At 37.9% G+C, this 11,529-nt stretch overlaps 2 protein-coding genes across 2 annotated transcripts in view; one reads left to right on the top strand and one right to left on the bottom strand.

Moving 5' to 3' along the window:
- The window catches only part of ACE2 (angiotensin converting enzyme 2), a 24,596-nt gene extending 23,262 nt beyond the window's left edge, over positions 1 to 1,334 (top strand). The window contains exons 17-18 of the mRNA XM_010170936.1: positions 399 to 593; positions 1,214 to 1,334. Of these exons, the coding sequence (XP_010169238.1) occupies positions 399 to 593; positions 1,214 to 1,334 (316 nt within the window). The remainder of the gene's footprint in view (positions 1 to 398; positions 594 to 1,213) is intronic.
- Positions 1,335 to 4,825: 3,491 nt separating this feature from the next.
- BMX (BMX non-receptor tyrosine kinase) overlaps positions 4,826 to 11,529 on the bottom strand; it is a gene marked incomplete at its 5' end in the record, with an annotated part of 21,794 nt that continues 15,090 nt past the window's right edge. Inside the window, 5 exons of the mRNA XM_029085692.1 lie at positions 4,826 to 4,900; positions 5,888 to 6,045; positions 8,065 to 8,183; positions 9,117 to 9,181; positions 10,886 to 11,102. Of these exons, the coding sequence (XP_028941525.1) occupies positions 4,826 to 4,900; positions 5,888 to 6,045; positions 8,065 to 8,183; positions 9,117 to 9,181; positions 10,886 to 11,102 (634 nt within the window). The remainder of the gene's footprint in view (positions 4,901 to 5,887; positions 6,046 to 8,064; positions 8,184 to 9,116; positions 9,182 to 10,885; positions 11,103 to 11,529) is intronic.

Here is an 11,529-nt window from a genome sequence, read left to right as displayed (position 1 = left end):
GAAGATGTCAAAACTGTGGTTTTCTGTCACATATCCAAGAAACTTATGGGTAGACAAGAAACTTAGGTTAAAGAGAATGAGGGGAAAAATGCAAATAGAGAGGAAGATGAGAAGGCTGTTTTCCTCATTTTAATAAATGTTTAGACTGAATATAAGAGGTTATACAGTGTCTGAACATGTCATTTAAGCTGCAACAGGTTAAGGGCTTAAATTACTGCAGTTGTCATTCAGCACCCCATGCCAGAAAGAATATGGGTTTAGCAGTACCTCCTGTGCAGCCTTTTCAACTGAGCAGTTCAGGGGAAGCTTGGCACACTGGAAATTTATAAAACAACTGGAAACTGTTTATTTCCTTCCAATAAACATATAAAACTCTTTGAATTTGCTCTTGATCGCAGAATGTCTCGGGGACGAATCAATGAGGCCTTCAGGCTGGATGATAACACACTGGAGTTCGTAGGCATACTTCCAACCCTGGCCACACCTTATGAACCACCAGTCACCATCTGGTTAATTATATTTGGAGTGGTCATTGGCCTGGTTGTAATTGGAGTTATTGTCTTGATCATCACTGGGCAGAGAGATCGCAAAAAGTGAGTAATATTTTTGATATTATGATCATGATCATTGGGTGCTTACAAATAGGCTGCCAAATCTAACTGAAGCAAGTTAAGGAATTAAAGCTTATTATCCCCCTCCCATCGACAATGACAGCTAAAAGTTCAGCTCCCTCCCTTTCAGTGCCTAATCTTTGGCAACTCAGTGCAACTTCTTCATCATCAGGAGTTTATGCAAGGCAGCTGGATGCTGTGGCTGCAGGGAGTTGTAGTATGACCAGGCTTCTTCCAACCCCACTGCAAGGTGGATGGGGTGACCTGCTGGGAATCTAGTGCCTTCTCCAGCAGCAGAGTTCCCCACATTTATCAGCACCTCCAGTTTTCAATAACCTTATTAGAGGCTGTCCAGTAAGGTAGTTTTCCTTAAATGTTGCATTGACAGCAATATAGCTGGGTTGGTTTTCTGTGTCTCTCCATTAAAGGGGTTTCTAAGAACATAGTAGGTTTGCTGCAATACACCTTAAAAGCAACATATAGTTCCTTTTATATAAATATTCCCATCTAAACACAGTATTATTTACAGTAGGGGATTCTGGGGGTCCAGAAGGACTTGAACAAAACAGGGGCTTCTAATATAAAATAAATTTTCATTACAGGAGAGCAAGAGAAAGTAGGAATGAAGCAGGATCAAACTGTGAAGAGGTGAACCCTTACGATGAAGAGGGAAAAAGCAACATGGGTTTTGAGCCCTCTGAAGAGACACTAACATCATTCTAGAAGATGTGGGTACATTAAAGTTTTCTGTGTTTTTCCATTTCACTTTTAACAATAGTGTCTAGCAAGGACCAGAACACTGTGGTTGTCATCAAACATAATGTCTTCTGGTTAACCATTAATCTACTGGTTCATAGACAACAGCAACTAAATCTGCTGTTTATGTGGTAACTAGAAAACATGCAAAAACTAAAGATAAATGTGTCCTGTGGCTTTTCTGTGGATTATGTGCATAATACTATACACCATTTGTGCTGCTTTTCATAAGTGTACTACATCCAGCTTCTTTTTGTTTCCTCTGTAATGGGGTACAAAAACTTGGAAGTACACAGTTGTACACAGATCAAGACAGACATAAGAATAACTCACATACTCCTAATGTTCATGAGGAACATCTTGATCTTTCCAGACGGAGACCTCAAAAGTGTGTAATAGAAAAAAACTGACCACCAGAAAAACCTTAGTGATGAAGAACTCAGTTTGATATAACTGCAATTTTTGCACCTTCAGGAAATATGCAACAATGTAAAATAGATACTTGATGAAGACTAACAAGCAGTGGAGTTCATTAAGAAGTTGTAACATAAGTTATTTTTCTAATGGTTTGCTTGATAAGTATTGCAGAGACCAAATAGCCCATGCTCCTTCAAAAAAAAAAAAAAAAAGAAAAAGAAAAAGAAAAAGATTTATGTGTTATGTTTTCACCTGAAAATGGAATAAATTTCCTTAATACTAAATCATCAAGGGGTTTTGTTTGTTTGTTTGTTTTTGTTTTTTTCAGTACCTTAGCCATTGCCGCAGCTATTACAAATACTGCATTCTACAAATACAAATTGTGCTCTTACGTACAGGAGGCAGTAGACTGATGCTTGGGACGTTCAGGTTGCATCTGAAAAATCCCGCTGTTCACAAGGAGGGTAGTGCAGCCCTGGAACAGGTTGACTATTCCATGCTTTGGGAGAGGCTGTGGGAGCTCCACCTTTAGAATTGTTCAGAGCTCAAGTAGACAAACTGCTCAGGGATGGCTGATTGATTAAGCAGTGGAGAGAGTCCCACTTTGAGTGAGAAGTTTGGCTAGGTGACCTCCAGAGGTCCCTTCCAGCCAGCATTGCTACGATTCTGTGTAAAGTGTAGGTCCTGGGCCATACCTGCCACCGTGCCTGTGCAGTTTTTCTGTATGCACCAGGGTCACTGAAAGGCACAAGGTGTCTACGCGGTCCTGCGTTCTGACAAAGAGCCAGTAGTAAACATGGGTCTGCATTAAAAAAGTTCAGCAAATGCATGGATTCATGGGCCTTCAAAATTATGAGAAACTGTAGAAAGCAGTCAAACATATATCTGAAAACATACAGCTGGACTCTGTGGGCTCACAAAATGCTGTCCTACTACTCCACGCTCATTTCTATTTAAGAGGTGAATACCCTTAAATGAGACAGTTCAAGACAGTAGGCAGATGATACTGATTAACTACGAACTAGATGAGAACATAAAGGAACGAAAATATAATCTTTAGGTTGCCTACCTACACCACATATCCCATTGCTATAGCATCCCCAAACTTTAGTACTTTAGCTGAACTTTTAAGATAAATAATTCAACTATATGTGGTCTTCCCACTTACCATGTGGTAACAGAAAAAGGGAATGGCAAAGCTGGAAACAATCAAATAATGTAATTAGTCATGCCAGCCATCTTCAGATCTGATGTTAAGATTAACATTTCCATTAAGGAAAAGCTTTCATTTCAAAGCAATTAACTTTAAAAGCTGTGCTATGAATCAAAAAACACCATTCAGAATTGTCAACACATAAAGCCACTAAAAAAATATAGCAGGATGTTGGAAGAAGTAAAAAGAAAACATTTATATTAAAAAAAACCCAGCTGTATGCATTAGCCCCAACAATACCTCACACCCTCTGTGCTGGGGGGGCCACCCTCCTCTCATATTTTATCTGTGTCGGAACGCCTTCCTGACTCTGTCTGGGTCAGCGCTCCTTGGCCCAGCTTGATGCACAGGCAACATCATACCATGCCCTACCCCTTCCTCATGTGCAGCCTTCCATGGCCCCCCAGGCCTGGGTAGATCCCCACAGTCATTTACATGACCCGAAATGCTGCTTTCCCTCAAGTGTGCTCACAGGTCCCCACCCAGACAAGGATGTGCTCTCCTGGCCAGCTTCCAGTGCTGGGACCAGCCAACTCCAGCAAGCACGGACACTGAAGCCTCTGGCTGCCCAGAGACCTTCATTTCTTTCTCTCCTCTCCCTACATGTCCAGATCCTGCATTTCTTACTCCTTTGGTTCAGGTGAGCTCAGACTTGAGCTGCAGAGGGGTCCCTGCTAGGGCTTGGCCAGCTCCACCAGGCAAAGGGCAAGCAGACATCACTTGGACTCTTAGAGGTGTCACACACTGAACTAGCTCAAATATTACAGAGAGAGAAGACAATTTTTTTCAGACCTTACTTTATTTTAAAACCTCTTTATTTTATATATAGTAGAACAGCATTTTACAAATGTGTGTCTCTAAGTTTACACACCTCTCTTATGTAGCTTCAGATGTATTTGGTATCTCTAGACTTACTGAAGTTAGTACTAATTTGTGTAATGCTATGCACCTTTGAAAGTTGGGTGCTATTATTTAAGTGTTAACATCAGGAGACAAATTTCAGCTCCTCGGTAGTAAAATATTTGGCTAAGCAATTATATTAATAGCATTTTCAGTTCTCTTCAAATTTTTGCTCTTCAGGTTTTATAGAGTTCAGCAAATTTGCCATTTACTATTGCATTGACTATGTAATTCTGCATAAAACTTTTATTTTTTTTTCTATTTTTACCTGTAGTGGCAAACAATAACACTCTAGTAAACACCTCATATGTTTCTAAGTTGTAAATATCTTAGATATGTAGCTTAGAATAAATTCCAAATCAAACATACATTCTGAGAGCCAAAACTAAAGTCAATAGTACTGATAAGAAAACTGATACAACATTTTACCAGCAGTAATTTCTAAGTAATTGAAAGCGAGACTATAATTTTTACATTGCTGTCATTTGCAGCAGTTCTAAATTTGACTTCAGGAATCAGCTTCAGAGGAAAAACAGATTCAGATGAGTTAGGATAATCAGAAAACCTAAAAAGCATATATTTCCCTGTTTATATTTGTAGTGTAGGCCAAACAATGAGAGCTTGGAATCACTGAAGAAGTGTACACAATTGGTGTATATATCTCAGTGTCTGAGCAGTCCTTTGAGATAATGTTAACAAAATGAGTTATACTCTTCCACAGTACCCTTCCAAATTCTGTCACCTACAGGGTGTCATATCAGCTTTCTCTGTATGCTTCTAGGTCAACTGCCCGATTAAATGAGAACAACACTAATATACAGAATAATAGGGGTAGCCAATGTCAGGCAGATTTCAGATTTAGCTCTTGTACAGAAGACAGGTGATATGGAACCAGTATGCACAGTCATCTGTTTCTGAATCTTCCTTTTCAAGCTCTGTTGTCTTCTTTCAGTGCCTCAAAAAATGGTAAGAGCTGATAAAAGGCAGGACGCTTTTCTGGTAGCTAAATGAAGCAAAGATAATGGATAGGGTTATTTAATTTTGAAATCATTCAGGAACTGTAATTTGCATCAGATTTTCTTGATTTTAGGATGCAGAAATTCATAGAGAGAGCGATGATTATAGGGTAAAGAAAATTAAAGTTACTTTTTATATCTATCTATGCTGTGATAGTTTAATCTTCTTTCTTTGTATTACGTGTCCTCAAATGTAAGTTATTTTTCTATTTTTTCTGACAATTATATTAAAAAACCCCTAAAAATCACTGTTAGTTCATGGTATCACCAATAACGTGCCTAATAGTTCTTTGTTGCTGATGAGAAACAAGTCATGGTCCAGGCAGCTGACTGGAATTTAGATGAAAAGGAACAATAAATCAGGATAATTCTTGGCACAGAAGACATAGATCTCAAGACAAAATGAACATTTGACTTATAACTCCTAGAAGACTCACAGATGTGCTAACATATCCTTCTCATTCTAAGGGTGGGGTTATTTCACACAACTTTAGGTGTCTAAAAAGTTAGAGGTCTCACCTACATTTGCTGCTTAAGATCTCTTTATAGGAAAGCAGAAATCTTTTATTCTGTAGTGGTTAAGATAGAAAGGACAAATGATTATGGAGAGGTACCAGTAATGGCTTTGTAACAATGGAAGAAATTTAGACAATTAGCTTAGCTCAACACCCAAATTTTAAACCATTAAAATTAGGTGAGAAGAATCCTGTATGTTATGTTGATGTTGAAAGGTATTTTACTGTTATTTGCTTAAATACATGGTTCTGAAAATAAGGGAGCAATCTTCCTTTATGCCCTGTTTTCTGTACTAACAATGTCCTAAACTAGACTGCTATCTAGAACGTACTACATACAGGCAGTGGCTTGTATAAGTGATATTTTTCCACTATGAACATTAGTTCAGCTATCAACAGAGACTCCTAGTGACTCCTATTACTTTGTTTTCTCCAGTTTGCATGTGCAGATAAACATACTTCATGCCAGCAGTTGTACATTATCTGGTAGATGATGTCTGAAACCAGTTGCGGTCTATAAAGTCGGTATCCTTGAGAAACTTTCTCAATCACTTGCATGTTATCATAAAGCTCATAGGGCTGCTTTCCCAAAGTGAACACCTCCCACATTAAGATACCTGCAAAAATATTCACGGCAATGGAAGACAAGAAATGAAAGTCAAGAAATGCAAGATAACTCCTTTTTACCAGAACAAGACACACATGCAATATATAGCTGATCAGACTCTTTACAGATACTATTGTACAAAGAAAAGTATGGAGATGACTGACAAGTGTGATTCTGTACCCAAAAGTAAAACAACTTCTACTGTGGAAGAAGGTAAAGTTAGATGATAACAAGATGACTGACAAGTGTGATTCTGTACCCAAATGTAAAACAACTACTGCAGAAGAAGGTAAAGTTAGACGATAACGTTAGTTATAAAATATATTTAATATGGACAATGATGCAGAAAACCCAAGACATAGCTATCTATGAATTGAATTTTTTAAAAAATACATACAAACATCCCCTTATACGTATGTGTGTGTACACAGAGTGAATGAAAAATAAAATGACAGCTATAGATATCTATGCTTTTATAGAGTAATAAGAAAATTTTTAATGATTTTTCTAAAGGGAGTGGCACATATTGTCCTTTGTTATCAGAAAGGTTTCCAAACACTACTGATAAAAAATGGATTATACTGAAGCAATAGAAACACTGGATAATATCATAGTCATTAATTCCTAATGATAGTTTTACAATAAACTATTTTTGCTGTAACTGAATGTATGTGATAATCATGCCAACTATAAAGGAAAAAAAAAGTCAGATATTTCACAATGATATATAATACTGGCAGTAATGATTTTTTTTTTTTTTTAAATAAATTTGTTGGGTATTTGACTTCCCTCCAGCTTGAAGACTGGAGCATTATAGTGTCACAGTGGGATCAGATAAAATGGTACCTGAATCACAACTTTCCCTGAGGAGAACAACAAAAAAACCCATATATTATTCATTCTCTGACATCTGTTTTTGAGATATGACATCAGTTCAGTTCTGTTCTTTAGCCCTTTAAAGACTCATTAGTTAAAAACCAACCAAACAAGAACTGACTGATCCTACTCTCCCCCTTGCTTCCACTGCATCAATGAATAGTGTTAAATTTAAAAAAAAGACCTTCCAAGGAAAAATAATGTTTCTCATTGACTTTAATGCCAGTATTGAAGTTAATGACAATAAAGCCTGGAGCCAGGATTTCATTGATAAGAGAAAAAAGAAAACGTATCACCAGAAAATCCATCTCCTGATTTAATCGTATCTATTATAAACAACTTCTAAAGGGCACGAATAAACTGTTTCTCTGCCAGAGTTGTTAATATTGGGACACTAGCTGAAGTTAAAGATAAGAAGCAGCTCAGCATTTGGAAGCACTTTCATCTGCTTTATTTATTGTTGTTCAATGTCAAGAACAGCGGGTTGCCCATTTTTCATCAACTTGACAGCTGCCAAAATTTTCCAACTGGAGGAGCAAACCCATGTAAGTGGAATTTAAGCCCATTCCCAAAAGGCTCTCTTTCCTTTGACACCTTTTGCAGACTTTTAGAAACACTGAACAGACTCCAGGGATTTGTAAATCATTGCTTTAAAAACACTGAAGTAGAATTTCAAATGTTTTAAATTCCTGGGTAGAAAGTGATATGCAAAAGCATCTTATTTTTGCCAAGATACAGTCCCAGCTCACATATACTCTCTTCCACAGCTGGTTCATGCACAGAGTCCACTCTGACTCCTGTGACTAACAGAAAAGCTCTTTTGACTTGGGCAGCACTGATTTATACTCTACATATGCCAAAGATCCCATTTGATCTCCGCTGCCAACATTTTACCATATTAAACTCATATACAGCAAATGGGGAGTGAGCAAAGTTTCTGGGTGCCTAAAAGAAAAAAAATAGAGCTAAAAAAAAATCCAAAGAGGATAGGGCTTGGATGCATTAAAATGTTAAAAAATAATATAAGATGTAACTGTTTTTACATGCCTGCTATGGGATGTAAAATGTCTAGCATTTCTGCTTAGTAAGCTGAGGAAATCCAAATGTAATGGCATATATGCATGCATACTTATATGTCAAATTCCATACATACCAAAGGCCCACACATCTGACTTGCTGCTAAATTTGGTGTAACGAAAAACTTCTGGTGCTGACCACTTGACTGGAAACTTGGTTCCTAGTGAGCTTATATACAGGTCATCCAGAACATACCTACAAGGTAAGAACCAAACTTCATTGTGACTGAGTTACAGTGAGATACTATTTACTGCTTCTTCCTTGTACGTCACAAGATTCCTAAGAAAAGCCTGGGCAGAATCCTGAATTTCCAAAGGATAACTGATAGAAGCACTAGCTATAATCTATACAACAGGTCATTGCTATCAACTTATTAGAGAAATAATGCAGAATCAGAGAAATGCCTGTTGTAAGGCCATCTAGCCCAGCTCCCTGCTGAAATAGGACTACTCCCAACATCAGATCAGCTCAGCCATGGCTCCATATAGCCAAGTCTTAAAAGCTCCCAAAGACTGCAACCTTGTAGTCTCCCTGACTGGCATGTTTCACTGTTCCACCATCCTCTTGGGGAAACTACTTCTCTTTCTGTGCAGCTTGAACTTCCTGAGCTACAGTACGTGGCCGATGTCCACTGTTATATCGCCTGGCACTGACAAGGCTTATTTGGCTTCGTCAGTAACTGTAAGTAACTATAGGCAACTTTTAGATCTCATCTTACCCTCCTCTTCACCAGCAGCCTGCTCCCTTAACCTCTTCTCAGTGGACATGTTATCTAGGCTGCTCATCCTCTCCAGCTTCTCTCAACTGAGGCTGCTGATTAAGATGTTTGGCCCTCAAATTAGGTGAAAATCTTGTACACAGAGTAAACTCTTAGATTTATTCAACAAACACGACTAGTGAAATCTCTTAGCTGTGATTGGCCTTTAAACCTTAACTTTTTGAGACAGGAGAATGGCTTTATTCTAACCCCCAAATGGCTTATGGTCATTAATGGAAAGGAGACACAAAGAGCTGTATCACACTCTGTGGCTTAATTTTCCTAACAGACAGTTGATAGCTGATCCATGCCAGTAAACTACATATACACTAACATCACAGCTTCACAAGGCTCCCAATTCTTGTACTTACCTAGTCATCCCAAAGTCAGACACTTTCACAATAAGATTGCTGTCAACCAAACAGTTCTTAGCAGCCTTTAGTAGAGAAATGAGAAAAGAGATGAGTGGAAAAAATACAAACAGGACCAAGTAACGTTGTGTTGGTAATTTGCTAATAATAATTTCTGTCCTCTAGCATTTCAATGAATAATTACTTTCTTTGAATTGTAAGGGAACAAAAAGTAGCTCTCTTACTTCACTTTTTGACTATTAATTGAAAAACAGCCTTTACCATTATCCTACCTTTACAAGTAAGGACATTGAGGGATAGGAAACAAAGGTGAGAAACCCACATTCACCTAGAAAAACAGCAACAGAGCCAGGAACTAAACCCTCTCTTTCAAATGACATCCTACTCCAGGGTCCTTTTCAGTAGTCTCAGAATTTATCAAGGCATTATAAATTGAAAAAACATTGATTGGATTATTCTCAATGCACTATAAACAAGACTGGAGCAATGAAAGGCGATTTAAACAGCTTGATGTATGAAAAGTTCAATATAAGCCTAGTTCTGCAAATGACTTGAGAACATTTATCTAAGGCTGTATTATCTGCCTGCATGCTTATTAATTTCTGTGACACAGTTTGATTCTACATTTTTCACCCTGAAATCAAGCTCAAGTTTTATTTCTGTTTTCCCATGGTGCACAGCCACTTTTTGGGAAACTGACTTTATATTTACAACTTGAATGCTGCTACTTAAGTTGTGTGATATTCCTGGTTTCTGAATCAGAGTGTGAAAATTGGTGAGGTATGAATTTAACAACTTTGTTTACACATAAAGACAATTCTTTGAAAGCATCAACAAGACATTTAAAATGCTACCTGAGGAGACTGAACTCCTATTGGAAAATTAAGCAAGTCCACAACATAAATTGTCACAAATCTTTTAACATATTTTTATCAAGAGTTAGAAGGCGAAATACTGCTACTGATTCTGAAGCACAATGCACCAGAAATTTGACTAGGTTTGCTTTTAATAGGCCAATAAAATAACAGCTTAATTCCCCAAAGCCAGCATTCTTGAAAGCTAAGTTTTGCATAAACTTTCAGTCCAAGACCTTGAAAGGCCTGATCCCTTCATTGAAAGCAACTTGAAATGCTTGCTGGACAATGGCAGATTAATGTATTTAAGAGTTGGGTAGCTACAGACTATCAAGTTCTGTTCCTGCTTGCAATGCACCAGTGTAAATTCCAGTTTATCCTAGTAGTGTTCACACTTGTTAAAAGAGAAATAGTTCCCATTCAGATAAAGTCCTAAATCATAAAAAAAAAAAAAAAACAAACAAAAAACCCCCACAACAACTCAAAAAACAATCTAAGTGACCCAAATCTTTAATGTCTCATCACTTTCTCCTGGAGGACTACAGCATCATTGGACAAAACCCTTTACTTCAGTGGACTAATTTTACAGTTGTATGTCTGTGCGGCCAAGTGGGGCATCAGTCCTTGGGGCCAGAGCTCCTAAATTCAGGCAGCACAGTCTGCAGTGCGGTAGACCTGTCAGCTCAGCTCTGAAGCAGAGCATATTAGCTTGGGTACAGCATTGTTTACATGTGGCTTCAGTGCTGCTTGTCCAGAGCTACCTTGTATTGAGCCAGCTGGGTGTCTCTGTTCAGCAGACCACAGTGCTTTCTGGGGTGAGTGCCAAGATAGTGGGTGATCCTAAGGGGTAAGACTCTCTAGTGTTACATCATCCCTCTACCATCCCTGTTCCTCTTCTCCCTTGGCATAGCTTACCAAATCTCTATGTATGAACTGACAGCTTTCCAGAAAAGCCATAGCATCACAAATATCATAACATATTTCCAGAAGCTGAAGGGGTTGTAGTTCCTTCCCATGACTCCTTAAGTAGCTCAGCAAACAGCCATTAGGCATGTATTCTGTCACAAGATAGATGGGATATGATTTTGAGCATACACCGTAGAGTCTAACAAGTTTGGGATGATTAAATTTCCTGAAATAAACAAAAATAAAGTAATCAAAGAATAAATGGAGATTCTTGCACATTGCTGTAAATTTTGTTCTCCAAATATTAACACAACATACTGAAATAAATTATTGACACTGGATACAGTCACATCTCAGACTTCAGATATTCCTTTTCAAGGAGAACTGAGTGTCCTTCTGCTGATTATTTTGAAACTCAATATTGATGACAATATTATAGTCAACTGACAGGAATGTAGTGCATTTCTTCAGGATATGTGATATATTGTATATTATTGAATTTATATTCTTCAAATATCATCTCATGGAATTTCACTAGAATTTCTAATATCCTTAACTCTTTGGAGTCAGAGACTAAAACTTCAACTCCCTTTATCATATTTCTGGCATTTCTCAGTTATTGATCTCTCTCTCTCATTCCTACCTGCAGGAAT

The sequence above is a fragment of the Antrostomus carolinensis genome, unplaced genomic scaffold (genome assembly GCF_000700745.2).
Source record: "Antrostomus carolinensis isolate BGI_N321 unplaced genomic scaffold, ASM70074v2 scaffold8716, whole genome shotgun sequence".
Classification (NCBI taxonomy): Eukaryota; Metazoa; Chordata; class Aves; order Caprimulgiformes; family Caprimulgidae; genus Antrostomus; species Antrostomus carolinensis.
Note: the sequence above shows the minus strand (reverse complement) of the source record. Positions and strands in the feature narration are given on the sequence as shown.